The sequence below is a fragment of the Meleagris gallopavo genome, chromosome Z, assembly GCF_905368555.1.
Source record: "Meleagris gallopavo chromosome Z, MGAL_WU_HG_1.1, whole genome shotgun sequence".
Classification (NCBI taxonomy): Eukaryota; Metazoa; Chordata; class Aves; order Galliformes; family Phasianidae; genus Meleagris; species Meleagris gallopavo.
Window position 1 is genome coordinate 10,792,738 of NC_139435.1, and position 27,714 is coordinate 10,820,451.

The 27,714-nt window shown below is 42.6% G+C and overlaps 2 protein-coding genes across 7 annotated transcripts in view; one reads left to right on the forward strand and one right to left on the reverse strand.

The window, feature by feature from the left end:
- Positions 1–13,613, forward strand: part of RAI14 (retinoic acid induced 14) — a 95,790-nt gene extending 82,177 nt beyond the window's left edge. For 3 of the 6 annotated variants that reach the window (XM_085214301.1, XM_085214303.1, XM_085214302.1), the window contains exons 9-18: positions 1,397–1,575; positions 3,348–3,376; positions 4,362–4,448; positions 5,058–5,135; positions 6,341–6,401; positions 6,737–6,855; positions 7,362–8,876; positions 9,658–9,807; positions 11,290–11,355; positions 11,610–13,613. In XM_085214301.1, coding sequence (XP_085070427.1) covers positions 1,397–1,575; positions 3,348–3,376; positions 4,362–4,448; positions 5,058–5,135; positions 6,341–6,401; positions 6,737–6,855; positions 7,362–8,876; positions 9,658–9,807; positions 11,290–11,355; positions 11,610–11,687 — 2,362 coding nt within the window. In that variant the 3' untranslated portion in view covers positions 11,688–13,613. The remainder of the gene's footprint in view (positions 1–1,396; positions 1,576–3,347; positions 3,377–4,361; positions 4,449–5,057; positions 5,136–6,340; positions 6,402–6,736; positions 6,856–7,361; positions 8,877–9,657; positions 9,808–11,289; positions 11,356–11,609) is intronic. The other 3 variants (XM_085214304.1, XM_085214306.1, XM_085214305.1) reach the window with 3 other exon arrangements.
- An 8,805-nt stretch (positions 13,614–22,418) lies between these two features.
- RAD1 (RAD1 checkpoint DNA exonuclease) lies at positions 22,419–27,714 on the reverse strand. The gene is made up of 5 exons (XM_010725322.4): positions 27,390–27,714; positions 25,682–25,790; positions 23,919–24,177; positions 23,326–23,424; positions 22,419–23,059 (listed from the first exon to the last, which is right to left on the reverse strand). The coding sequence occupies exons 1-5, from the start codon at positions 27,582–27,584 to the stop codon at positions 22,876–22,878; spliced, it is 846 nt and encodes a 281-aa protein (XP_010723624.1). The 5' UTR covers positions 27,585–27,714; the 3' UTR covers positions 22,419–22,875.

The following is a 27,714-nucleotide window of genomic DNA, read 5'->3' on the forward strand; positions in this document are numbered from 1 at the left end:
AAGTTTTATTAGTCCACTGTTTGTTTTAAGTTGATTAAAGAAAACCCCTTTGTCTTCTTGATTGGTTTGAATGGCCTCACTGGTGCTTTGAATTTGAGGTGTTATCTGCTGTGGGACCTCCACCTTTACCTCACTAGCTTGACTCAACAGACAGTTTTAACAGTTTGTAGCTAGATTGGATGAAGGCATTTCTGTTATAGGTAAGAGAGTATGTGCTAAGTACTGTGTGTACAAGCAAGAAAAAACATGTAACATGGAATTTACCACTTTAATTCCTCCTTCCCTAACAGCAAGAAGAATGACTACTCTGGCACCTGCTGTTCACAAAAATGGTTATATTTTTAATGAAAAAATCCGATTTCTTAATGTAAGGGTAAAGGGAGAGTGTTTGAAAATTGCGTGATCAACTCCCTCTCTTGTCCAGACTAAACTGGTTATTTTAGTAATCTGAAATTATCCCTGTAGAACTGTCATCCAAGTTACTACTCAACACTACTTTTTTGCACAGTACTGCAACAGTCATCACTTTTTCAAGGCTCACTGTTATAAAGCGTGTATTTAATTGGTCAGTGAAATGACTGTCTTAATATCTAGCAAACATCACTGTAGTAACTTCTAGTTTTGTATGTATTTGCCAGTGAATTTGGCCTGCCTATTAGGTATGTATTCACATGAAAAAGGCAGAATTATGCTGTGATAGGAAAGCAATATTAGCGCATGTTTGAAAGTGGAATTTTCTGCCTGTAATTATTCTGTACGTATCTTATGATCCCTGTAAGTCATTGAGGAAAAAGAGAGAAAGCCTAGGTAAACACTCCTGTATGTCATGGTCACTGTAGGATCTGGCACTGTCTAGCTGCCCTGTGTTGGAGAGGGCACTGGTTGTGCTCTAAGGAGATTCTTTTTGTTGTTTTTCTTTAAAAATAGAGCAAGGTTTAAGGTGAAACCCTCCTCACAGTCTCAGTGAAGAGTTTAGACAAATTTGTTTGGCTTTTGGAGTGATACCTCTCTATTTTGCCTAAAAGCAACATGTGAAAAGGAGACAAATGAAATAAAGGCTTTTGTGTTGTAATTGGAGTGAGACAGTGAAATTTGATAATCTGACTTTATTCAGCAGCCAACTCTTAGCCTCAGGAACCCATTTTGCAAAATTTTTGTAAATATGTGCAAAGCATAACAGGTTTTTGAAGAAAGGCCACCTGGGATATATGAGGAAGGAGAAAGAAGGGTAGGAAAGCTTGTGCGGAGAGATGATGGTTACATATATATTTCAAGGCCTATGGTGATAAAATCTTGTTCTTCATTGCACAATGTCTGTTACATTTTTCTCCTGAAAAAATGAGCTGCTGCTTCAAAAATTTCTCTTGACATTTTTACCCTTGTTTCTTTTGTCCAGAACTGCTTTGATGATGGCTTGTGAAGCTGGTAGCCTTAACATGGTGGAAGTGTTCCTTAGGAAAGGCGCAGATGTCAGTTTAGTAGATGTCTTTGGACATAATGCCCTGCATTATTCCAAGATCTCTGAGAATACGGGAATCCAGAACCTGCTGTCATCAAAAATATCTCAGGATGTGGGTACGTAGGAGATTCTGATCTGCAGTTTATCATTTTGAATTGGCTACTTGTATGCGTAGCAACAAACAAATTAACTTCATGGAGTAACTTCATAGAATCACAGAATCATAGAATGGGCTGGGTGGAAAAGGACCTCAAAGATCATCTAGTTTCAACCCCCCTGCTATATACAGGGTCACCAACCAGCAGACCACATCCAGCCTGGCCTTGAATGCCGCCAGGGATGGGGCATCCACAACCTCCTTGGGCAACCTGTTCCAGTGCGTCACCACCCTCTGTATGAAAAACTTCCTTCTAATATCTAACCTAAACCTCTCCTGTTAAAACCATTCCCCCTGGTCCGGTCACTATTAACTATTGTAAACAGCCGTTCCCCCTCCTGTTTATACAGTCCCTCCAAGAGGGGGAACTCTGGAAGCCCACAGAGAAGGCCCAGAGCGTTCTCTTTTCGAAGTTAAAAAATCCCAGTTCCCTCAACCTTTCCTCATAGGAGAGATGCTCCAGGCCTCTGATCATCTTAGTGGCCCTCCTCTGGACCCGCTCCAAGAGCTCCATGTCCTTCCTGTACTGGAGGCCCCAGGCCTGGACGCAGTACTCCATATGGGGCCTCTCAAGAGCCAGGTAGAGGGAGACAACCACCTCCCTTTCTCTGCTGGCCACTCCTCTGTTAACACAGCCCAGAACACAGTTGGCCTTCTGGGCTGCAAGCGCACACTGCTGGCTCATGTCCAGCTTCTCAACTTCCAGGACCCCCATGTCCTTCACCACAGGGCTGCTCTCAGGGGGTTCTTCGCCCAGCCCAGGTACAGCACCCTGCACTTGGCCTTATTGAACCTCATTAGGTTCTCATGGGCCCTCTTCTCCAGCTCTCCAGGTCCCTCTGGATGGCTTCCCTACCTTCTAGTGTTATCGAGTGCTCCACTCAGCTTGGTGTCGTCTACAAACTTGCTGAGGGTGCACTTGATGCCTTCATCTATGTCATTGATAAAGATGCTGAAGAGCACCAGTCCCAAGTCCGACCCCTGGGGGACACGGGCCTCCACTCTGACACAGAACCATTGATCACAACCCTTTGGCTGTGACCAGCCAACCAATTCTTAATCCATCAAACCTTCCGTCTTTCAAATCCACATGTCTCCAATTTAGAGAGAAGATTGTGGTGAGGTACCATGTCAAAGGCTTTGCAGAAGTCCAGGTAGATGACATTCCCCTACCCACCAATGCCGTCACTCCATCACTTGAAAAATTTCAAAAGCTGTCTTCACTGATAGGTCTAGCTGAAGCTTCCCAAACCAGGAAAATGTGACACTTGCTCCATGTGGTTAATATCTAACATGAGATAAAATATTCAGCAGGGCAAAAAGAGGTGTTCTGAAGAAAAAAAAAGGCAAGCTGATGAAGAAGCATGATGAGGTATTGCTTAGAATTTGAAGTAGATCCTCTTTATTATTCGAAAAATTAAGTTCAACTCCTCAGTAAAAGAGTTCAGAAGGAAGTAATGTGGAGAGGTGTTAAGGTCAAGCTATAACAGATTTCTGAAGTAGGAAGCTGAGGTAAAGAACAGTGAGAGATTATAGTAGAAGCAGAATTATCACAATCCTTTGAATTTTGTATCAGTATATCAGGATAAAACATGAGTGGAATTTTGAAATACTGCTTAGATTTCAAACAAATTCAAAAAATAAACAATGGCATTGGAAGTAAAGCTGAGAGATGGTTTAGAAATGTAACTTTGGTAACTGTTCTTACTTCTGCTTTTTTCTGCTTCACAGATGCAAAATCACCAACAAAAGCAAAGCAGGTATGTATCCTTTTGGACTTAAAAATATTCGGACTATAAAGGCTTGTAACATAGGAAAAAATATTTACTGACATGACTAGTAGCAGTAGTAAATATCACTATGAGATGTACTGCCAATGACTACTCTGTAACGTGAGAAGTTTTTGTTGCTTATTTAAGAAATGTGTTTCAGGAAATTCATTTTTAGATTTAGCTTCCCTCTGTAACAGTAGCTGTCCTTCTCAGTGACAGAAGGGAGGGAAAATGTATGGTGCACGTATGTGTGCACCTATGTACCTGGAAAATGTTCTACCGTTCTCATGTATAAGACGGGGTCTTAGCTCTTCAACTCTGTCTCTTCAAACTGTAGAGAAAATGATCTAGGGAAAAGTCTCTTGTTTCCAAAGCAGATACTGAAGGTTGTCCCTAGTTGCATCATACAAGGGAGATGTATCTTAGAGATCCTCAGCAGATTTAGACAGTTGAATAAATTTCTTATATGTATTATCATGATATCTTCTAGTGCAAGTGTCTTGTAGAACTGTTACTGGCTGAAAGTTGGATGAGGATATGATTGGTTCATTCTTTCTCTAAATGGGGAAGTTCAGTGTTTCAGGGAGCTCAGGCTGAAGCTGAAGGAGAGGGAAGATGGTAATTGTTAAGAATGGCATGACTGGACTAAGAATGAATTTACAGGAGTATCTGAGATCACTAGTGCTAAACCTGTTGTCAGCTTTGGCTTATCACTAAATCTTATTTGTTTTCACTGAAGCATGGATTACAACAGAACAGATTCTTATTGTCAGGCATGTTTAATATTTTTTGTTAATAAGGATATAGTCTTTACACAGAGGATAAAGGAACTGCATGAGCTGCTGAAGTTGATATTAATGTGGGATTTTATTTTATTTTATTTTATTTTATTTTTTTTTTTTTTAAAACAACTTGCTTAGACTTTACTAACCAAACTAACAAACTTACCTTTTCTGGCTGGTGGAACTTTCAGCATGATCAAGGCTCTAAATTAAGTTCAGAAAGAAGTGGAACTCCAAAAAAACGCAAAGCCCCACCTCCTCCTATCAGTCCTATGCAGGTAAAGAAAAGACCAATCTTGAGACACTTTTAGGGGTTTTACCCATTATGTGAGTAACGTGGGCTGAATTTGCTCTGTCACTGTTATTGTATATACTTTGTTATTGTGAGTGCTTCTCCTGGCGTTAAGATGAAAACTGTGCATTGGTTACATTGAATGAGAAAAGTGCTTGAAATATAGAATGGGTTGGGATACAACAGTACAAATTTTACTGTACAGGTGCTTCTTCCATCTAAAGTTGAACGTGGCTTTGTAGACTTGCAGAAGTCAATAATTTCATATTTTTTACATCTATGTACATATATATCCACATTTTTATATGCATATTTACAAAGGATAGTAAAATACTGAAACAGGTTTGTATGGTATCAAAAAGCAACTTCACATTTGGGTTTACAGTTAGTTTCTATCTGTTACAACAGCTACTCTGGAAAAGTGATACTAGCTCAAAAGAGCACTGAATAATTAAATCTGCTCTTTGAAACTTACCCAGAGTTTTGACAGTTTCCTTGAGCGCAAGGAAAAATATTCATGTCTATATATAGCACGTGTTGGAGGATTATTTCTATGAATGCATGCATATACTTATTTATACAAAATCTTTTACAGCTTAGTGATTTGTCCTCACCACACTCATCAACTTCAACTCCTATGACTGGAAAAGGACAGGCTTTCTTTGCTGACCAAGTATGCAAGATACCAAAGTTTTTTGTTCTTACTAAGTGTGGGGAAAGAAAGCATGGTACCATAATAATTTATTTTGTTGACTGCAGAATTTCCGTGAATTAATTAGTTAAGTTTTTGGAAGAGAAAGAATCCAAATCTGCAAGGGGTGTTTTGAAAGTAATGCCTCCTATTTATTTCTGTTGAAACAACAACAGTTAGAAAAAGCACAGTATGCAAATCCTCATCTACAAAACAGTATTTTTTAACACAGTCACCACCATTACCTTTGCATCTTTGCCAGCTATGGACAAGCACCTGCATGCCCCCCTCGTAAAAGTCTGCACCAGCGGATGTAATCCATTGTCACTGACCCCAGTGCTGCAACATACCACCCGCCACCTCACTGTGCTCACATCCACTGTTTGGGTCCCATAAACTAAATGTTTATGTGCTAATGAATGTCAATGTGTGCCACTTTTTTCCTCACGGAAGAATTCAGTGACACGCCTTTTCTTCATCCACACTTTCATGTCAGACGCCATTCTGTCAGATTGCCCCTCTGCGGACCTTCTGCTGCACAGCAACATCGTGTAATGGTTCAGCCTCTACTGCCATATCACCAACATCCACCTCTGACATCATAAGCCAACATAATGAAATAGGAGGCACTACTTTCAGTGCAATCCTCATATTTCCGTGTAATTTTACAAAGCAAATGTGGATTACTTCACTATTTACTGAATATGTAAATAGAATTATTCATAAACTAGTAAAGCATGTAGGAATATGGTTATGAAAGTATTAATGGTGCGAGAGCTCATTAGCTAATACCAGTGAGGTACATGAGATTATGTGATGCAAAAAGCAGAGGCCCATCACAAGAAGTCTTCAGTCAAATACTAGAATGTGTGCTGTCTGGTATTTTTCTTATGGTTTTGAGATTTCTTTTTTAAGTACGCTACGGTATATTGCAGTCATTTATCACAAGGTCTGCAGCTTTTCAAAAAATTATGAGACAGTTGACCCAATTTCATTAATATTTAATGAGTACTGGCCACCTGCCACAATTAAACAGGACCCCAGAAACAAAAGAAATCCCTCGTGACAGGTTTATGCTATCATCAAGATTTATGCTATGTCAAGATTTATGCTATCTGTATTTATCTTCTGTGAACTGTCCAACTTTTATCTGCTGTCTGTGAAAGTATTTTCTTCTGATGTCTCAGCAGGAAGACTTCAGCTCCTTGCTTCAAGATAATAAAGACAGACTAAGTGACAGCACCGCAGGTAGACGATAAAGCTTAATTCTTATTTTCATATTTAATTAAGCATTTTGAAGTTGTGTGAAAAGTTTAAATCTGGTTAGAAATCCTCTGTGCCTTTCCACTTAGAATGTGAGCTCCAATAAGTGTTGGAGTAACATTCTGTAATTTCACTGCCAGATCCCCACCAGTATTTCCTGCTTGTACTGGTTCTCCTAACATGTTTTTGGGAAAATGTCCACTTGTTCACTGCACTTAATGGTCATGGAAACAAACTGTGAAATGAAATGCAGAATAACTATCTATCTCTGGGATCAGTTCAGCTTTTAAAAGTTTTGGATCTTTTTTTTTCTTCCAAAGGTGCTGATAGTTTGTTGGATGTGAATCCTGAAACTGAACAGCAAGATCTACTTATGCTGATGCAAGCAAAAATTGCTTCTTTGACATTACACAATAAGGAACTACAGGACAAATTACAGGTAGGGTATTTTGTGCTGGTCTAATGCTTTGCTAATCTTTTAGGAGAACAAAGAGCTCCTTACCAATTTAAAGAGATGTGCTGTGAAGATAAAAAGATCTTGTCGTGGTAAGGTCGCAGAAGTGCTCTTCTCTGGAAGATTAAAATTAGTATTTTGATCTTCTCATTTTTACTTTGTTTACTACAGTAAATGTATTTAAAATATACTGATAAGAATTTAGCAGAATTTTAATTTATGTAGCTGTGATTATTAGTTTATGGAGATCAATACAGACTTTCAGAAAAGTCTGGTAGTTAACTGTCTTTGCCATCCCTCACTGTAGATGGTTAAATGGGACCACCTGGATTTTGAGTTCTCCTGAAGATTCCTTCTGTTGTGTTTTATTTACCCATCTCTGTAGGATGTGGCAAGAATTCCTTGCTTACTCTATTATAAAAAAGGGAAAACAAAAAGAGCACCATATATTTGTTCGAATCATGCATTTGTTTGGATTTATTTTTGCATAGGAAAGAGCACCTAAAGAAGTGGATTCTACCATAGATTCTTACCATTCAACCCAAAGAGAGTTTGATCAAACAGCAGATAGACAAAGCGAGTTCTCAGCTCAGGAGCTGAAGTCTACTTTAAATGCCACCCAGTCTCAAGAAAAATTGACGAGCTCCAGTGAAATAAAAACAAAGTACCTCCAGGAAGATTTAAAGGATGCGCAGAGCAAATTAGAGAATTCTGAAACTAAAAGAAAGCACTTAGAAGCTCAGGTCCCAGACGCAGATTATTTAAATAATGCAGACATCTCAGAAAATGGCTCTGATCCTAACCTGAAAATCCAAGAAACTCAAAACAAGTATGAGGAATCAGTGAAAGAGGTTTTAAATGTACAAAAGCAAGTGAAACTGGGTCTTGTTTCCTCTGAAAGTGAAGAAACTTGTTCTGAGATGAGTAAGTTGAAGGTTACATGTGAAGAAGTTGAGATGCTTAGGCAAGAATTGAAGAGAGCCCTGGAGGAAAGTGAAAGACAAAAAGAAAAAGTGAGAGAACTACAGAAAAAGTTTGAAGAGAGAGAGCAGAATGTTACAAGCAAATTGTCTGTGGAAGAATGTGAGGAATTAAAGAATTCATACTGTTCGGTTATTGATAACATTAATCAGGAGAAAGCACTGTTGATTGAGAGATACAAAGAAGGGCAAGAGGAAATTAAAAGGTTACAGGACAAGCTGACAAATCAGACGCGTTTAGAGTCTAGTGCTGAATCTGGAGAAATGAAAGATGCAATGCATAGAATGATAGATGAGCTCAACAGACAACTTAGTGAATTGTCCCAGTTGTACAAAGAAGCACAAGCAGAGCTTGAAGATTATAGGAAGAGAAAAACTCTAGATGATATAGCTGTGGACTACATACCTAGAGATGAACATGAGAAGCTGATGCAGGTTACAAATTCTTTGAAATACAAAGCAGAGAATGAGTTATTAGAAATGAAATCCCAGTACACAAAAGTATTAGATGAAGCAGAAGAACTAAAGCAGCTGTTAGACACTCAGAAACAAAACTCATTGCCAATTGCTGAACACCAGCAGGTGATGAATGCACTTAGAAGTACTGTAAAGGAAATGGAAGAAGAAATAAATGAGCTCAAAGAATTACTTACCAACAAGGAAAGTGAGGTAAGAAATCTACAGAAGGAATTATTAGAAGAAAAAGCTGCAATTAATGAAGCAATGGTACCCAAGGCTGCATATGAAAAACTCCAATCTTCATTAGAAGGTGAAGTTAGTATTTTGTCATCAAAACTGAAGGATGTAATCAAAGAGAAGGAAAATGTGTCCTTAGATGTTATGCAACTGAGAAATGAAGTTTTGCATTTGAAAGAAGAGAAAGAAGGTATGCATAATCTGCTTGAAGCAAAGGAACGGGAGGTCAGTGGTCTTCATCAAAAGTATCATCAAGCTCAAGAAGATCTTCTTGAAATGAAAAGATACTCTGAAAGCTCATCAAAGCTAGAAGAGGATAAAGATAAAAAGGTTAGTGATTGACTGCAGTGGTCGAAGTAGTACATGAATCCATACTACAAAATATCAGATGGGTCCTGGGTTACCGTAAACCATGTATTGTGTCAGAGGCCATAGAGTGAAGAAAGAATCTCTACTGTAACAGTACTGTCCCTCAGATCTTAGCCAAAGGAGTTTATCTTTGACATATTTGATTTTACAGTTATCTTCCATCCCTGTAGAGATGCACATATTTCAATTCATGTCTTCTAAGTTCTGTTCAGATTAAGTTCGCAGTATTCATGTAACTAAGCCAAAGAAGTGTAATATACAGCAGGAAAAGGCTCCTGAGGAGATAAGGAAACAGAAGATAACAAAAAAACAACAGAAATTAACTATTTTAAGTTTACTGTATCCTGACTTGTATCAGGTTCTATCAATATGATGACTGTTTTTCTTTTGCAACCACTGCATCTGTAAACATTTATGAACAGTTATGTGTTTTGCAAGTTGTGAATAGCCTGTTTGTACGTTGCTGTCTTGTGTTTAGAACCCACATCTGCTAAGGTTGTAAATACAGCCTTTGTAAATATTGTTCAGGTTTCAGGGCACTTAATACATTTTGAATGACTGCTGACAATGAGCTAGAGAAGTGTTATAATTCTTTGCTTATACAGTGTCTCTGCTTGTCCACTGAGTTTTCACCTTTCCCCAGCTCTTTCAGTTTAAGTCCCAAATATCCCAAAGAATAAGATTCATGAGAATATAGTATGCATTCTAACATTTAATGAAAACCTATTTTTCACCATTCTAGATCAGTGAAATGTCCAAGGAAGTCAGCAAATTAAAAGAAGCTTTGAACAGCCTTTCTCAGCTTTCCTATTCAACCAGTGCCCCCAAAAGACAAAGTCAGCAGCTGGAGGCATTACAACAACAAGTGAAACAGCTGCAAAACCAACTGACTGTAAGTGTGATAATTCACAAACCCACCGTCACTCTTAGTTCTCTGTAGAAGTGCACACCATTCTTAACTGTGCCTTATTTAAAATGTTGCACAATGATTACAACAGTTCTCATCCAGAGATTTTACAATGCTCTGAAATACTTAAAATTCTGCAGGTCACTTACTAATTGTTCTTCAAAATTAATTTAACTAAAGAAAACTATTTTCCTGTATGTATTTCTTCAGATCAGTAATGGAGGAAAGTGCCTGTACACATAATACAATGTAGTGACCAGATCTGCTGTTGAGATTCTGATTTGTGAAAAATATGGCCAATATGCAGTGGATTAAGGTTTTACTTTTTCTCAGGGTCATTCATTATAAGCTGAAATTTTACTCTTTTTGTTTTTAAGCTAAAATAAGTTTGACTTTTTTGGAAGAAAATAGCCCCTGAAAGTGTGAAGCTTCAAATCAAGCAAGACCATGTGTTTATAAGGGAGAACAGCTTATTTTCTGAAATTCTGAAATGCATGGAGAGTTTTAAGATTGTACCTGTTCATGCATGCAAGGCCCAGTCTTCTAAGTCAAGTTGCGGCTATTTTCAGGAGCTTGCCTGTCCAAAGCAGCAGTATCATTCACTTTAGAGGAGATGAGAAGAAGGTATTTCTGGCTTTTCAGGAAGAAAGTCAGGCAGATGGAGGAATTAACATGCACATAGTCCAGAAAGAAAAGAAAAAAATCCCTTACAGTGGGGAGAAATAATTAGGTAGGTAGCTAATAGGTATTCTCTTACTACAAACCTATCACACTGTGGGTTTCTCTTGTTCCAGTCAGGACAAGTCTGTAAAGAGCCTTCATTTCCTGTTGCTCAAGGGCCAGGAAAGTACTGTGAAGTGCACATGCACATTGTGTTATGGGAGTGGGTAGGATTTAAAACAGGACAGAAGCGTTCATCCCTTCTCTTACACTGGCTTTCCCAGCAGCATCTGTCCAAACATCTGTTTGGAAAGACTGCTTCTGGTACGTGGCAGTCTTATTGTGACAAAGAAGGTTGTATTTCCCTGTTTGAATGTATAGTAGTTAACAGAATTTAATGGATTAAGACATTTGGAAGTGTCTCTTTCCCCAAGAAGGCATTTGCTGACAAAAGGGTTACTGACATTAGGAAAAGACTCCATTGCAGCCAATGGTTGGTTTGTCAGAATATTGTCATCTTTCCTCTGCTTTGTTTTCTGATGAACTTATAAACATCTTTACCACTGATATCATCTTACCAACTTTCTGGTTGGTACGATATGAGGTGGGTGTGATTACAGCATTTCTGTAGACTGTTTCCCAGCAAATGGTATTTGGGGCAGCTAGCAGCACAGAAGAATGTTTGATATGGTTTTCCATGCATGCGTTAGATGCATATTTTTTTGCAGAGCTCCATGCATCTGGGTGGGGATTTCTGAATTCAGCAGTTCTAAATGCTTTGTGACTTTCTGCTTAACTCTTTTCTAGGAAACGAAGAAACAACATCAGGAAACAGTGTCAGTTTACAGGATGCATCTTCTCTATGCTGTGCAGGTAAGGCTAAATGTTGCTGGTTATACAGTACTGGTATTTTAATGGCAGATGTTTCTGCTGCAGAACTATTAAGAACATTGCAGGCTATATTAAAGACATACTGCCAAACATCTGACTGTTTAAGCACAAAGGTACCACTTGTCTTTTGGAAAATTGACATAATTACTCTACCTTAGAAATAGTTCGCAAATTGTTTTAAGAAGTCAAGAAATATTTTAATTCAGTCATCTTTTCTTCTTTCTTCCCTTGTCTAGGGTCAAATGGATGAAGACGTCCAGAAGGTGCTCAAACAAATTTTATCAATGTGTAAAAGCCAATCACAGAAAAAGTAAACAAAAAAACAAATCTCCCCATTTCTATTAATACTTTATGGGTGTTTATCTAGATTTGCCTTAACGTAAGATTTAAAATTGGCAATTTGCTGCTTTTTTGTTGTTGTGTTGTTTGTGAGGTGGATTTGTTTGTCTGTTTCTACTACTTTCCATAGTGCATCTGCAGTAGCAACTAAACACATGCCTGCTTTTCATATCCAAAATGCAAGTATGTTCTTCAGACTTAGGCCACTCCATGTCATGTTTACTCTGAAAGTACTTTCTAGCTTCCTCCAAGAAGGAGGTTAATCTGGAGGCAAGCACTCATGTCACCTGGAAAATGGTGAAATCCTCCATAAGGACTCCTGCACTGTGTATAAGCTGCATCTAGTTAATGGGGATATTTTAATTGCTTGATGGTGCAGCACTTAGATTCCAGACATTTTGCCACATGCAGTCTCTGGCAGAGCAGAAGTGAGCCTTGCAGCAGCGAGTAGAAGTCGATCTTTATGGTAAACCGGAACATCCAACAGCTCTACTTAGTAACCTAATTTTATTTAAGATTAGCACACCACAATGTGGCTGTCCCAACCCATCCAATGCACTGAGTACACAAAAATCCTACCGTGCTTCATAATTTCCTTGAATAAATAATTTCTTTGAACTAAAACTATTTCAGGAGGTAAAATAAGTAGTTTATTGAAGTTGTCTGTACAAACAACTAATTATAATAGGTTAGCTATCTATGCAAGTGTTGGCCATGAAGCTCAGGAACAAAACCAGAACATATACTTTAGACAAGGGATTCTAGTGAACACAGGATGTTTACAGTGAATGTTAATGCCTCATACTTCCTAACCTCACTTTTGTAAAGATCTTCTCTTCAGTCTATTTTTATTGGCCCTCTAATTAATTTTTTTATAACTAAACCATTTTTTCTACATAATATTTGCATTAAGCTTATTAACAAATATTTTTAGGTAATCGTGTATTAGAATTTCTTTTTATACCCCCAAGTACTCAGTAATAGTGAAGCACAGAGAAGTGTTCTCAGTTCGAACAAGATCTGTGCAGAATAATAGACATGTCTGTCAGTGTGGTCCAGAGCAGTGAGGTGTAAAATGCAGTTCAGCCTGATGTGTCAACAAGTGTAGAAATGATAGGTAGAGAACTCCAAAAGACATCAAAAATCCCTGTATTTTGTTTCTAGAGGCCAGGGGTATCAAGAATGCTTTTGTCAGCACTTCCAGATTTAGAAGTCAAATAAAAATGCCCAGTGTAGTTTAGTACAAAATTATGGAAAACATTTTCTAAGCACACACTGCACTTGAGGGTATAACCATTTGACCAATCTTGCAGCTTCACTGTGGTATTTGTTTTCTCCCTGCTAGTGGATGCATCTCTACTAGAGAAATCTCCAGAGCTGTATGACCTGTGAAGTTAATATAGAGACATAACAGGACAAGAGCCAGCAGTGCCAGAGGCTGGCTGGACTTGTAGTGCACTTATATCAGATAATTCCTAACCCTGGCAAAACTAAATTGGATTTTTAAAACAAATTAACAAACAAAACATGCCTTTGCATCAGTTAGACATTCGTGTTACTTTTCTTGGGTGGTTTAACTAGTGCCTGCTTAGTTTGGACAGTATTTTCTAGTTAGGTGATTTTGAAAATGCTCCAAAGAAATGTGAAAAGAATTTTGCTGCAGCACTTCAGAATGAACAACAAAATTTTAAGCATGCTACTGCTGCAAAGTATAAAACCTGGTGAACCATTTTGTAGGTTGCCTGATGGATTTAGTCTTCTACCTTGTTTTGGTTTGTATATTTATTACAATTATCTTTGTGGAATACCGAAAATTATACACTACAGCATAGCAAGTTTCTTTATATGTAATTTACAAGAACTTTCCTTATGCAGCAAATAAACTATTTCCAGTTTTTTCATCCTCGTTGTCTTTATGACTTCAGCTACTTTTTTTATTGAGGGAAAGCTTGCTACAGTCACTGCTTTACTGTAGTACAAATGTCTCCTGTATTCTATGTTTAAATAATTGTCAGATGTACCCCCTGAATTTGCAACTTTGCAATTAACTCTGAGCTGTTGGGTGGAACAGAACCACTCCAAACCCTGTGCAACCAGTTTGGCAGATTGTGCCTTGTGTTGGATTGATAGGCTCAGAGCTATCTCTCACATGCATATCCTCCTTAACTAATACAGTTCTCCCATTCACCACTGGATGCATTCACAGGATCATGGGTTTAAAAAGACCTCAGACCAGTGTCAGAAGTGGGTGAGGTCCCCCATCTCTCCTGTTCTTTATCACTTGGCACTTCACTCAGTTCACAGAACTACAGTGGAAATGTATTTGTGGCCATGTTTGTATGGGTGTGCACATCCATATCTGTATATGTGAACTTCTCTTTATATGTCAGGGTTGACTGTATGAGTCTTACTCTTTTTATCATCACTCACTCAAGTCTTATTGGAAAAACTAGTTTTTTTCAGTAACTAACTTGCTAATTGTGGCTTTGTCTCAGGGCAGGCCACATAAATGGCAGGAATTGCACCATGCTTTGCAGTATCCCGAGGGTCAAGTAGTTCTTTTGACTGTGTACAAAATTTCTCTACGCTTCTCAGTAGTGTATTTCCTTTGAACAAGAGTACTGAAAGTGAGACTGGTGTGCAGATTAAGTACAGTGAGATCACCTGGCAGGCCAGATTTGAGTCATTTCACATTGTATATTAGTGATTTAATTGCTGATTGCTGATGGATTAGTAAGATCACACCTCCCGCTGTGGGGCAGGGCCTGGAGCAGGAGCAGCCTCTGGTGCTTTCAGCTGTTTGCCACTGCTGGCAGCCCAGCAGCTGCACTGCAGGTCATCGTGCGGCGTGTGGAAGAAATGGGTGGGAGAGGTCCTGGAGGAGCTGTGTGTGAGGCACAAAGCAGCGGCATAGACAGACATGATGTAAGCCAGCACAAATTCTGCAGACACAGGCATAAAACTGAGTATATTTTCCGAACAAATATGAACTGGTGCAAGGTTTGAAGCCAGATCAGTGGCTTAAATCCTCCGTGTGCTCTGGTTTTGATCTGCCGCAGGGAGCAGTAAAAGTGCTCTGCATTTAATGTCAAGCAACAGATCAGAGTTTGATTACCTTGAAACTTTCAATGGTCTTGTTCTCTAAATGTGGGTCAGCGGTTATACTTGGTGAGCTCAAGCCAGCCCGTATGCAAAACACCTCATAGAAGTGAATGTCCCAAATTTCTTACATCTGCCTGTTTGAATCCATCTGGAAATAAGTAAGAGATACTAAACACAGACTGTAACCATACTTTTTGTTTTCAGGACAATAACAACTCTCTTTTTATGAAAATGATTGTTAATGCCATTCTTAGAATTACATGCCGTGATGAACTGCAGCTAAAAGGAATTCAAAGCTGTGATTTAATCAGTTTCCCCTATTTGAGGAGCTTCAAGATATGATTTCTGTAGCTGCAGAAAGCTCCTGCTGGCAGACCGTCTCTGGCAAGTGGAGCACTTTGTCAGATACCTATAAAGGGCCACGTTCTCCTGAGCTATGATATCATGGGACAAAAGGTTTTCTAAGAGGAATGGCAGCCTCTATCTCACAGACCCAGTGATAGGATTGTGGAACAGCATCTCACTGACATGAGATTTGCCCCTTTGTACAAGTGATTCAAGTCTGTGCGTCTAGTCCTGAAAATGCCAAGACTGTGGTCCCAACGTTGGCTTCAGGAGAGCATAGCATGTCCATGATACAGCGTGTCATTCCTGAAGCATCTTAAGGCTACACGTCATGTTTACAAGCCTTTGGCTGCTCTGGCAGGCCCCTGTTTGATGAGTTTAACACAGGTATTTACACAATCATCGATTTTTCAGTCCATGATTTAAAAACCTTCTCGAATGCTGCTCTGTCCAGGTTCCCGGTGCTGGCCCTCCCCTTACATTTTCCACCAGCCTGAAATGCTCAGACGGTTGGTAATGGGGCCTCCTACCAGCAGCGGGAGATTGGAAACAGGCACGGCTCGCTGACCTCATCCCTTCCAGGAGCTCTGCTGCTGGGAGCAGAGCTGCGGGATGGCGCCTGCCTCTGGCCGCCCTCGGAGGCGAGCAGCACCCACCCACTTGTGCCCGGCTGCAGGCTGCCGCTGCCACGTGGCTGCTCTGCCCTTCCAGCTGAACCAAAGCGCCCCCCAGTGGTGGCTGTGCTGGCAGCCCGAGTGCTCATCTAGCACCACCGTGCCCTAACGCAAGTGCCGTGCATGTGCCAAAGCCCTGTCCAAAAGTGTCTGCTTTTGTATCCCTGAAAAAAAGGCTGGGAAGCAAGAAGACCGCTGGATTAAGCTGCATTTTCCTAACAAAACCATAAGATAGAGACAAAGATAAAACCTCTGCTGAGCCCCTTTCAGCTGGAGAGCTCTGGGAAAGGAAGGCACAAAACACGGAGGTCTGGGCTGCCCTCAGCCCTAGAAATAGCTAATGGGGGTTTTAGCAGCATGGCTCCTAAAACAGCAGTGCTGTGCTCAGTAGGTTGGCTTGGGCATTTTGCTGGCCAGATGTTGCAGAGCTGGGCACGACACAGCTGTGCAGATGTTGCAGACTGGATGTCACCTGGGAGGCTGCAGTGTGGGGGAAGCAGTGGGTCTTGCAGCAGATCCTGGAAACCCTGCAGTACCAGACAGAGGCTGCATGGCATCTGCAGTGGTTTTAAACCTGCTAGAGGATATGGAAGTGAGACTCTTTCCAGATGCTTCAGCTAATGTGACTTGCATTGTGTTCCTTTCCAAATCAGAGTTTGCCCTACGTGATTTCCCAGCTTGGGCTTGTAGTCCTGAAAGGGTCAATGTGCAGCTCTGTATACCCAGCACCCTTCTGTGCCTCCTCTCCCCGTCCCTCTCCTTGTTGGTTCAATGCTACCACCCAGGACCTCAGCTGCAGAGTGTCCTGGCATTAACCTGTGCCTGGCTGCCCTGAGGAACATGGCCATGGCACAGCCACCACAGCACACAAACCCAGGCTGTGTCAAGGCTCTTCCCACTCGTGTCCTGCCTGGGTTTTGAAGCAGCAGACTCTGCAGCTTGGCACACTGCATCTCATCTCTGCAGCACCAGCACATAGCCTGCAGCAGGGAGAAGGGGCCTCCAACAACAAGGTCCAGCCCATTCCACAGGCAGCAATGGGCAGCACCGCTAGCCTGGAATCACTGGGGCACCCCTGGATTGTGGCTGCTTGCAGGGAATGCGCCCCTCAGCGCCATGAAGAGGTAAAAGCATCCTTAGCTGCTACAGGACAGCCCTAGATCAGTCCTTTCCTCTGTATAGGCAGCCCAGCATTCTGCAAAGTGAGCTTCCAGCAATGCAAACCGCAACCTCACCTTCCGGGAAGCTTCAACATGAGAGGAGTAGCCTGACCTGGGCCATGAGCACAGCCCCAGGGTGAACACCTGTTAACCTAAACATTCATTCCTCTGATCTTGGGACTGCAGAGACTGTGCAAATGACTAGAAGAAAACCATCTGCTTGAGTGTCTGCTGCTCTTCAAGCAAGCAGAGTCATTGCAGCTTGCTGCTTCTATTGTCGTATAAAAGCACTATAATCTATTGGTACTTACAGGGTAAAATCACAATGTACAAATACATAACCGAATTCTGTAAATGCAGGGTTTACTTTGATGACTTCTGCTTTCTGCTAGCTTGCTCATTTTTGGACTAGCCCACTGTCCTATCTGAGATAGGAGCAGGAGGCTTTTAAGTTCTTCATCAGGAGCTTTAACCATCCCAAAAAAACGACGGGTCATTGTCATTGCTGACTCTCTGCTGAAGGGAGCAGAAAGGCCAATATGTAGACCAAACCCCCTACACAGGGAGGTCTGCTGCCTCCCGGGAGCCCGGGTTAAGGATATGAGGAAGAAACTTCCTTCCCTAGTCTGGCCCACTGATTACTATCCTCTGCTGTTGTTTCAGGTTGGTAGTGATGATTTAGGCAGAACTTCCCTAAGGAAATGAAAAAGGATTTCAGAGCCTCGGGGAGACAGGTAATGGGTTCAGGAGCACAAGTTGTGTTCTTCTCTATCCCTCCAGCTACAGGGAATAATGAGGGACTCGATATAATGGGCCAACGGATTAATTCCTGGCTCAGAGCTTGGTGTGCCCGGCAGGGGTTTGGGTTTTTTGACCTCGGCTCTGTTTACATGAGTCTGGGCCGGCTAGCGGCTGATAGCAGTGGCTTCTCCCACCGGTTGAGAGGGGTCTTAGGACAGGTTCATTCAGAGGGCTTTAAACTAGGTAAAAAAGGGAGTGGGGATGTAACTAGGGTCACTAATACAGAGCCTGAAAGTAATGTCCCTGTGCTTGCAGGAGAGGGATGTGCTTGTAAGACCCCATAGTCTTGTGCCTTGGTGGAAGAGGAGGATGACTCACCCCTTTGTAGGAAGAACACGAGGGCAGGTGGGAGGTTGGTGGCTGTGGAAACACCGGAGTGTGGTCATGAGGGTACTAGGGTTACTGCCATTCGCAAGGAGACCAAGCTCAGGTGTCTTTATACTAATGCACGCAGCACGGGTAATAAACAAGAGGAGCTGGAGGTCACTGTGTGTTCGGAAAGTCACGATATAGTTGCCATCACGGAAACGTGGTGGAACAACTCCCACAGCTGGAGTGCAGTGATGGAGGGCTACTGGCCTTTCAAAAGCGACAGGCCGGGTAGGAAAGGCGGTGGTGTAGCTCTCTATGTTCAAAAAGACTATGAATGTGTGGAAATTAATAACGTTGATGATAGGATTGAGAGCATATGGATCAGAATAAAAGCAAAGGCCAACAAGACTGACGTTATTGTGGGATTCTGCTACAGGCCACCCACCCAGGATGAAGAGGTGGACGAGATGCTTTATAAACAGTTGGGTGAGGTCTCCAGGTCACTCCCCCTTGTTCTGGTGGGGGACTTCAACTTCCCAGACATCTGCTGGAACTATAATGCAGCTGGCAGGGAATAGTCCCGGAGGTTCCTAAAGTGTGTGGGAGATAACTTCCTGACACAGCTGGTGAGGGAGCTGACGAGGGGAAGCAATATCATGGACCTGCTGTTTGTTAACAGAAAAGGTCTGGTGGGGGATGTAAAGGTTGGAGGCTGTCTGGGGCAAAGTGATCATGAGATGCTAGACTTCTCTATCCTTGTTGAACCACAGAGGGGAGTCAGCAGAACTGCCACCTTGGACTTCCAGAGGGTGAACTTCAAGCTCTTTAGGACCATGGTTGAGAGGGTCCCTTGGGAGGTAGTTTTGGAGAGCATGGGAGCCCAGGAAGGCTGGGAATATTTTAAGGAAATTATTTTAAAGGTGCAGGACCTGACCATCCCCATGTCACAGAAGATGTGCTGATGGGCAAGGAGGCTGGGCTGGCTGAACAGAGACCTTTGGCTGGAACTCAAGAACAAAGGAAAGTTTATGGTCTCTGGAAGAGTGGGCAAGCTACTTATGAGGATTACAGGTATGTAGTGAAGCTGTGCAGGGAGAAAATTAGAAAAGCCAAAGCGCAGTTAGAACTGAGCTTGGCCACTAAGGTAAAGGAAAACAGTAAATGCTTTTATGAACACATTAATAGCAAAAGGAAGGCTAGGGAGAATGTTGGATGCCGAGGGCAACCTGGTCACCAAGGATAGGGATAAGGCTGAGGTACTTAATGCCTTCTTTGCCTCAGTCTTTAGTAGTAAGACTTGTTACTCCCTGGGAACACAGCCCCCTGCACTGGTAGGTAGGAACGGGGAAAGAATAAGCCCTTCATGATCCATGATGAGATAGTTTTGGACCTGCTTACAAAAGCTGGATGCTTACAAGTCCATGGGACCAGATGGAATGCGCCCTGGAGTGCTGAGGGAGTTGGCAGATGTGATTGCCAAGCCACTGTCCATCATTTTTCAGCGGTCCTGGCTAACCGGGGATGTCCCGGGGGATTGGAAACTGGCAAATGTGACGCCCATCTTCAGAAAGGGCCGGAAAGATAATCCTGGTAGCTACAGGCCTATCAGTCTCACCTCGGTGCCCGGGAAGGTTGTGGAATGAATAATCTTGGGGACCATCACAGACCAATTAAAGGTCAGCCAGGGGATCAGGCCCAGTCAGCACGGGTTTACAAATGGTAGGTCCTGTCTGACAAACCTGATTTCATTCTATGACAAGGTGACCCGCTTAGTGGATGAGGGTCAGGCTGTCGATGTGGTCTACCTGGACTTCAGTAAGGCCTTTAATACTGTCCCCCATAACATTCTCGTGGAGAAGCTGGCTGCCCATGGTCTGAATGGGTGTACGCTCTGCTGGGTGAAGCACTGGCTGGATGGCTGGGCCCAAAGAGTTGTGGTCAATGGAGCTGGATCAAGTTGGCGGCCAGTCACGAGCGGTGTCCCCCAAGGCTCACTACTGGGGCCGCTTCTGTTTAACATCTTCATTGATGATCTTGATGAGGGGATTGAGTGCACTCTCAGTAAGTTTGCAGACGACACCAAGCTGGGAGGGAGTGTTGATCTGCCAGAGGGGAGAAGGGCACTGCAGAGGGACCTGGACAGACTGGATCGATGGGCCAAGGTTAACGGCATGAGTTTCAATAGGGCGAAGTGTTGGGTCCTGCATTTTGGTCACAACAACCCCAGGCAATTCTACAGGCTTGGGGAGGTGTGGCTGGAAAGGTGCCTGATAGAAAGGGAACCTTGGTGTTCTGATGGACAGTCGGCTGAACATGAGCCAGCAGTGTGCCCTAGTGGCCAAGAAGGCCAATGGCATCCTGGCTTGTATCAGGAATGGTGTGGTGAGCAGGACGAGGGAAGTCATCCTGCCCCTGTACTCGGCATTGGTGAGGCCTCACCTCGAGTGCTGTGTTCAGTTTTGGGCACCTCTGTACAGAAAGGACTTCGAGGTACTGGAGCAGGTCCAGAGAAGGGCAATGAGGCTAGTGAAGGGCTTGGAAAATCAGCCCTACGAGGAGAGGCTGAGGGAGCTGGGGCTGTTTAGTCTGGGAAAGAGGCGGCTGAGGGGAGACCTTATTGCTCTCTTCCAGTACCTGAAAGGTGCTTACAGTGAGAGTGGGGTAGGTCTCTTCTCACTGGTGACAGGTGACAAGACGAGGGGAAATGGCCTCAAATTGCGCCAAGGTAAGTTTAGGTTGGACGTTAGGAAACACTTCTTTACAGAAAGGGTGGCTAAACATTGGAATAGGCTCCCCAGGGAGGTGGTTGAGTCACCGTCCCTGGATGTGTTTAAGAGCTGTTTGGATGTGGTGCTCAGAGATATGATTTAGCAGAGGGTTGTTAGAGTTAGGGTACTATGGTTGGGCTGCGGTTGGACTTGATGATCCTGGAGGTCCCTTCCAACCTGAGTAATTCTATGATTCTATGATTCTGTGATTCTTCTGCCAGCCTCCAGGCAGGATGCTGGGAAGCCCAGTGTCCAGCTCGTCTGCCTCTGGCAGAGCTGTGGCCCCACAGGAGCTGACCTGGGCCATGGTTGCTGATGTGCACTGGTATGGGTGGTCACCTCCCTTGCACACAGCAATCTGTTTCTTGTAGCTCTGTCATGGATTTAGGGGAACAGCTTGAAGAATGGCTGAAAAATCTCCAAGGTGGCTTTGTTCATGGAGCCCTGCACCAAAGCATTGTTGGATGAGGTAGTGAATGCGGAACTAAGATGGAGATGTGAGTCATCTGAAAGAGGAAGTTGTGCATGTGCTGCCTTCCTTCCAGCTTGCTCATTCAGACAAATGAGCCAACAATAATTAGGCTAAACCAGGACCTGCATCTCTTCTGTCTCCTGGGGATGATGGCTTACAAGGTTCTGCGTTTCCCTGAATTAGGCAAAGGGATGGTGAGGAAATGCAACACGGATAAGAAAGGAGCAGCACAACAATCCTGTCAGCATGCACTGCATTTCTGTTTTTCACTGTAAGCATTCTGGTGCCAGTGGGGGACAATACCAAAGCCAGTGCAGGGGGACCAAAGTCTCTAAAATGAGTTCAGATGCTATCCCTGTGCATGCTCTAAGATTGCAAGCTAGTGGAATGTGTAGTGGAATTTTGTGTGCTTGGGACTGCACACAGAGCTGTACCGTGCATGGAGTCAGATAAATGCATCCTGATGGCAAGGTGATGGGGGGCTGCTGACAGCATCTCTGGAGGAGGACACTGTGACTCCAGTGACTGCTGCACTGTGGCTGCAGCACACCTGGAACAGGGTACACATCCCAACTGAGTGTAACCTCAGCAAGTTTGCTGATGACACCAAGCTGAGGGGTGCAGTTGATACAGCAGAAGAAAGGGATGCCATCAAGAGGGACCTCGATCAAGTGGGCCTTCATGAAACTAACGAGGTTCAAAAAAGCAAACTGCATGGTTTTCCACTTGTGATGAGGTAACCCCAGATGTGTATACAAACTGGAAGAACTCCTTGAGAGCAGCCCTGCTGAGAAGGACCCGGGTTCTGGTTGAAGAAAAACATAACGTGAGCATAAACATGAATGCACCGTCCCTGGAGGTGTTTTAGGCCAAGTTAGATGGGGCCCTGGGCAATCTGCTCTGGTACTTAATCTAACAGTTGGCAACCCTGCCTGTGGCAGGGGCTTAGAACTTGATGATCCTAGAGGTCCCTTTCAACCCAAGCCACTCTATGATTCTATGATGACAAGCCCATTAGTTTCACCAAAACACCATGTCAGTGTTTGCAAAAAGAAGGCACCTGCTGCTATGATGAAATGAAACTGAAAATGTCATTATCTTTCAAGACAAATTAGGAAATTGGAAGTTAACTGGCTATTTAGCATACAGCTAGTACTCACACTTCCCCTTCTGTAATTGCTTATAACCAGTCAGAATACAAAGCCAGAAAAGCCAAAACATAAACAAAAATGATTGGACAATGCTGTAAATGACAGCAGCATATTACAAGAAGACAGCTTTAAGGTGTGTGGTATCTGTGACTTTTGGAGATTAATACTACTTTCTGCTTTTTTTCTGTGTCAAGGCTGAGAAACAGTGGCAGGGGAATTTATGAAAGAAGACTTCTTATTTTTAATCCCACAGCTGTAAAAAAAAGTACATAATATTACCAACTCTATCTCTCTTTACAGATTTCAATCAGTATTATAAACATACAACACTTCTTATGTTCATAAATATAATACAGACACTAGAATCAGAATATGCAGCTACAATTCTGCTTCAACGATTTCCTCATTGGGGCAACAATAGTATTCTACAAAACAGATCTGTCCATCTTCATTCCTGATCATATACTGCAGTGAAAGAAATCCTCGGTTATCTGTTCGAATTGAGACTTTACAAGATAAAGCCAGTGCCTTTGTAGATGGTTTAAGCAAAGAAATCTTGTACCTGTAGGGGAGAAAAATGGCATTCAAAAAAAGCAGGTAAGGAGTAGCTGAAACACTATCCCCAACTAAACTCATTAGAATGACTACAAAATAATTAGCATCATACTGTGTTAATCTTTTCGTGGTAACTTCATCAGTTAGATATTGATATCACTTAGCTTTTGATCAGAGACACAGAATTTTACTAGAGTAACACAAAATCAGCTTTTTTCATTTTCTATCGCAAATGAATGAGCTACAGAGTACACTCATCACGGACTTACTGACCTGTGTGTCTGCGTTTGGTTACAGTGGAATGCTTCCATTAAATCTGAATACTTGGAATAGTCCAGATGTGCATTTCCTGCATTTCCAAAAGTGGATAACCTGCAAGACAAAAGGCACCATCCCATAACAACTGATAGCAGCTACAAAAAATCATGGGGTCTCATGAGAGCAGTGTAGAGGGACAGAATCACCTCCCTCAACCTGCTGGTCATGCGTCTTATGATGCAACCCAAGATACAGTTGGCTGGCTCGTGTTGAGTCTTTCATCAACCAACAACCCCAGATTCTAATTCTCTTAAGGACTTCTCCTAAAAATCTGTCAGAAGCAGCCAGCTTGCATATTACTACAGCTATTTTACAAAACACTATCATTTGTTTCACTTTATTTAGCTAAAAATGCTAAACTGTGACCATTAGAATAGTTTTTACCAGTGATTTGCTGTGATTTGCTATATTCAGTACATTTCTCCTTAGAAGAACTAATACTCTGTAAAAGTTCCCTCCTCTTCATCTTGTATACTTCCAGTCGTTATCCAGGGAAATGCAAAAAGGAAAAGCAGGAACATTTGAGCTGAAGACACAGTTTCTAGTACCTGAAATACGGTTTATCTGGAGACATGGTAATCTGCAGAACTTCACTGGTCATATCAAGCTCAGAAAATGCTTCTCGCAATCCCTCTGACTGTAGGATAATTTTATTGATGACATTGGTACTGCAGAAATTAAAGTCTAACAAGTCCTCAGGTTCTTGAGTGTTAATTCTGCACACTGTCACTACTCCTCCTTCTTCTAAGAACAACATCAAGGGATAGCCATAACCACGGTAACACATCCGAAGAGCTGTTGATGTTCCTGAAAAGGAGAATGAAATACTTGTTCAGAGAATGTCCAGTAGGGCATCTGATCACTTCAGGAAATTCAGGTTTTCCCATCATACAGCACACCCAAACAAAAGTTAACACAGCTTAGCTTGCACTATTGTTGTACCCTCCTTTCGTTAAACATCTGAATGCTTAGGTTACTAAAATCAGAGTGCAGTTCAGCACAGTTGGTTTAGGTCTTTAGGTCAGAGTCACAACAGGAACAGCAGAGGAATCTGGAGCTCAACACATAGCTCCAGTGGTACAGCAGCGTGAGAAAGCCCACATCCTTTCACTCTACTCCACATGAATATACAGTGCATCTCATAGGACCCACACAGCTAAGCTAACTTATCTTACTTACTTTACTTACTTACTAACTTACAGCTAAGTAACTATCTTTGCTTGTGAAAACTTCTTTTTGAACACTCCTTAAGTAAGGAGAAAAATAAACTTCCAGGAAATAAAATTTCCCTAATTTTTTTTAAAGCAATACAATTCTTTATAAAGCAATGTACATAACTGTGAAGGCAAATTCCCACATTAGAAGGGAGATTTAGGTTAGATGTAAGGAAGAAATTCTTTACTCAGAGGGCGGTGAGGCGCTGGCACTGCTGTTGCCCAGAGAGCTGTGGTGCCCCATCCCTAGAGGCACGCAAGGCTGGGTTGGATGGGACCCTGGGCAGCCCGAGCTGGTGGGGGAAACCAGCCCACGGCAGGACATTCAAACTGGGTGATTTTATAGGTCTCTGCCAAGCCACGCCATTTTGTGATTCTGTAATCTAACAAACATTTGGATTTTGTAATCTGCACATTTAATCAACAAGTTTGGAAGTGCTCTGTTCACCCAAGAAGTATGCACTGGGGCTAAGATAGTTTACTTACAGTACCTGAAGTGCTATCCAATTCAGCCAGATTTCTTGCAAGACCTTAGGAAAGTAATGTGCCTCAGTACCTTAGCTGCACACTGGAGATAAATATTCACAAAGCATAATGCAGGGCTATCGGGAAGAGAGGAGTGAACAGAGAATGACACACAACAGCTACTGCTTTGGGAGCAAGAGCACAGTGAACTCATGGTTCTACCTGAAACTGCTGCAGGCCTCTTCAAGCCCAGTAAATCTGCACCAGAACATTTCCTAACTCACAAACACCCCTGTTAATTTTTTTTAGGCTCCGGGATATTCCAGGGTTGCACAAGTCATAGAAATAATAGAAAACAGCACATTTGCTACTGAGTTGAGACACAGTTTTTAATTTTAAGAAATTCCAAGTTGTATTCCAAGCTCTCAGTGTGACTACTTCTACGGTTCACAGCAATGGGACACGTGATCAACAAGTTCTAAAGTTCAATGGAACCTGCTTCAGGGTGAGAGCTTCCACTCTCAGAAGAGCTTGAAGTTAAGAAGTCAGAAGTTTTGCTAAGACTGGATAAGCATAGGTTTCACTGTGTGATTACAGGTTATACATACACATGGTCAAGGTATGCACTATACCTGGCAAAGAACTGGCACCAAAAATGGTCAAGCAGTCAAGAAGAACAGCCAAATTGATTCGGAACATCACTGATTCTTCATGAACATGAAATTCCTGAAAAATTTCTGCCTTTGGGAGAAAAGGAAGAGATGAAAACAGCGAAGGTTTTGCAATTACTTTACAGTTTACTTATGTCTTACATTTTCAGAGACCACTGTAACATGCAGTATTTTCTACATGTAACACAGTAACCACTGAAAAAAAATCAGTCTTCATCCTCAAAAAACAGTGTAATAAATCAAGTTTAAATAAAGTAGTAATGTATAACCAAGAACACAGTAACACTTTTTTGTTACAGATTAAAAGAAACTACCAGCAGTAAAGCCTACAGCTGCCTACATTCACCTCCCTGCCTTCCATGTGCCTTAGCATAGCTTCTAGGAGGATCTGCTCCATGATCTTTCCTGGCACAGAGGTGACACTGACAGGATGGACTCTATTTCAAAAGCTGCTCAAATGACTGCTTGTTTGTTTTTTTCCCTAATACTCTCTTCTGGTGACTACCACAAAGCAGCTGATTCTCAGCAACATATTGAGCAGCAGGCGTGGTGAATTCACCTAAAAGCTCAACACTCTCAGAGGAACCCCCTTGTGAACCTAGGAATAACATGGCCACAAGGAGCCATTGGCATAACAGGTTTAAAGGATGCAAGCAAGCACGTATGAATAAACCAATCACTGAGTTTGGTCTTTCAGTCCCGGGACAACCCGAGCCTCTGCCGAGAAGAGCAACAAGGCTGCTGAAGAGTCTAGAAAACAAGACTTATGAGGAGTGGCTTATGAGGAGTGGGGTTGTTTAGTCTGGAGAAAAGCAGACTAAGGGGAGATCTCTTCATTCTCTTATAACTAACTACCTGAAACACGATCACAGTGATGGAGGGGTTTGTCTCTTTTCTCAGGCACAAGTGATAAGGTGCAAGGAAATTATATCAAGTTGCACAAGGAGAGGCTTAGATAGGATATGAAGAAGAATCTCTTCCAGGAGAGGGTGGTCAAGCATTAGAACAGGCTGCTCAGCACAGTGGTGGAGGTGCTTAAGAAACATATGGACATGGCATTAGAAGACCTGGGTTAATGGTGAGACTCAGGAGGTCAAGTTGATTGCTGGTCTTAGCACAGAATCATGAAAGTTGGAAAAGACTGCTGAGATCATCCAGTCCAACCATACCCCACCATACTCCTTAAACCATGTCTCCTCATTTCTTGGACACCTCCAGGGATGATGACTTCACTTCCCTGGTCAGTCTGTTCCAATACCTCATTTTAATACTCTTTTTAAGTTTTTCCTTATGTCCAACATGAACCTCCCCTGGCACAACTTGAGGCCATTACGTCTCATTCTATCAAGGTTTTTTCCAACATGAATGATTTTATGATCTGTCCTCGGCAGTGTTTGGCACTAGGTGATCTGTCAGATCCCATCTCCAAACATTACATGATTCTGTTAATGGCCACATTCTGATCACTGCATCTTCCTCATATCAGCTTCTGCAACTACTCCATGACTGTACTAAAGCTACCCCTTCCCCATAGGTAATCTTCTGCACACCAATTCTACTACATAATTTGAGCTTTCATCAAGCCTATAGCGCCGCTGCCAGCCCCTTCTCACCGTCAACCACAGCTTCACTGGAAGCAGCTCAGCCTGTAGCCCCTACTAGCCCCTACCTGGATAAAAGCATTGGCCTGAATGCATTTAGCATCCTCCACGGTCACCCGAAGGCCGTTGGCCGTGGCGAAGCAAGTGGCGTGATCCTGGAAGTGGACGGCCCTCAGGAGGCTGGACAAATTGCGGGCGTTGTCCAGGCTGGCCGTCAGGACGTACTGCTCGCCACTGGCAGGCGACTGTGTGGAAAAAGGCATGGCGGGCCCCGGCGGAGCCCGACTGGGTCTGACGAGGCCTACCGAGGCCTGACGGGGCTTACAACGGGCCGGAAGCCACAGCTAGCCAGCGGCGCGGGCACTTCCGGTGGCGCGGGGAGCGGACGGAAGT

Excerpts from the sequence above, each read along its gene's own strand:
- RAD1 (XM_010725322.4), bottom strand. The coding sequence starts at position 27,584 with ATGCCTTTTTCCACACAGTCGCCTGCCAGTGGCGAGCAGTACGTCCTG. Across the intron at positions 25,791-27,389 it reads AGGCCAATGCTTTTATCCAG|GCAGAAATTTTTCAGGAATT; the intron begins GTAGGGGCTAGT and ends TTTCTCCCAAAG. Across the intron at positions 23,425-23,918 it reads CCAGATAAACCGTATTTCAG|GTTATCCACTTTTGGAAATG; the intron begins GTACTAGAAACT and ends TTTGTCTTGCAG.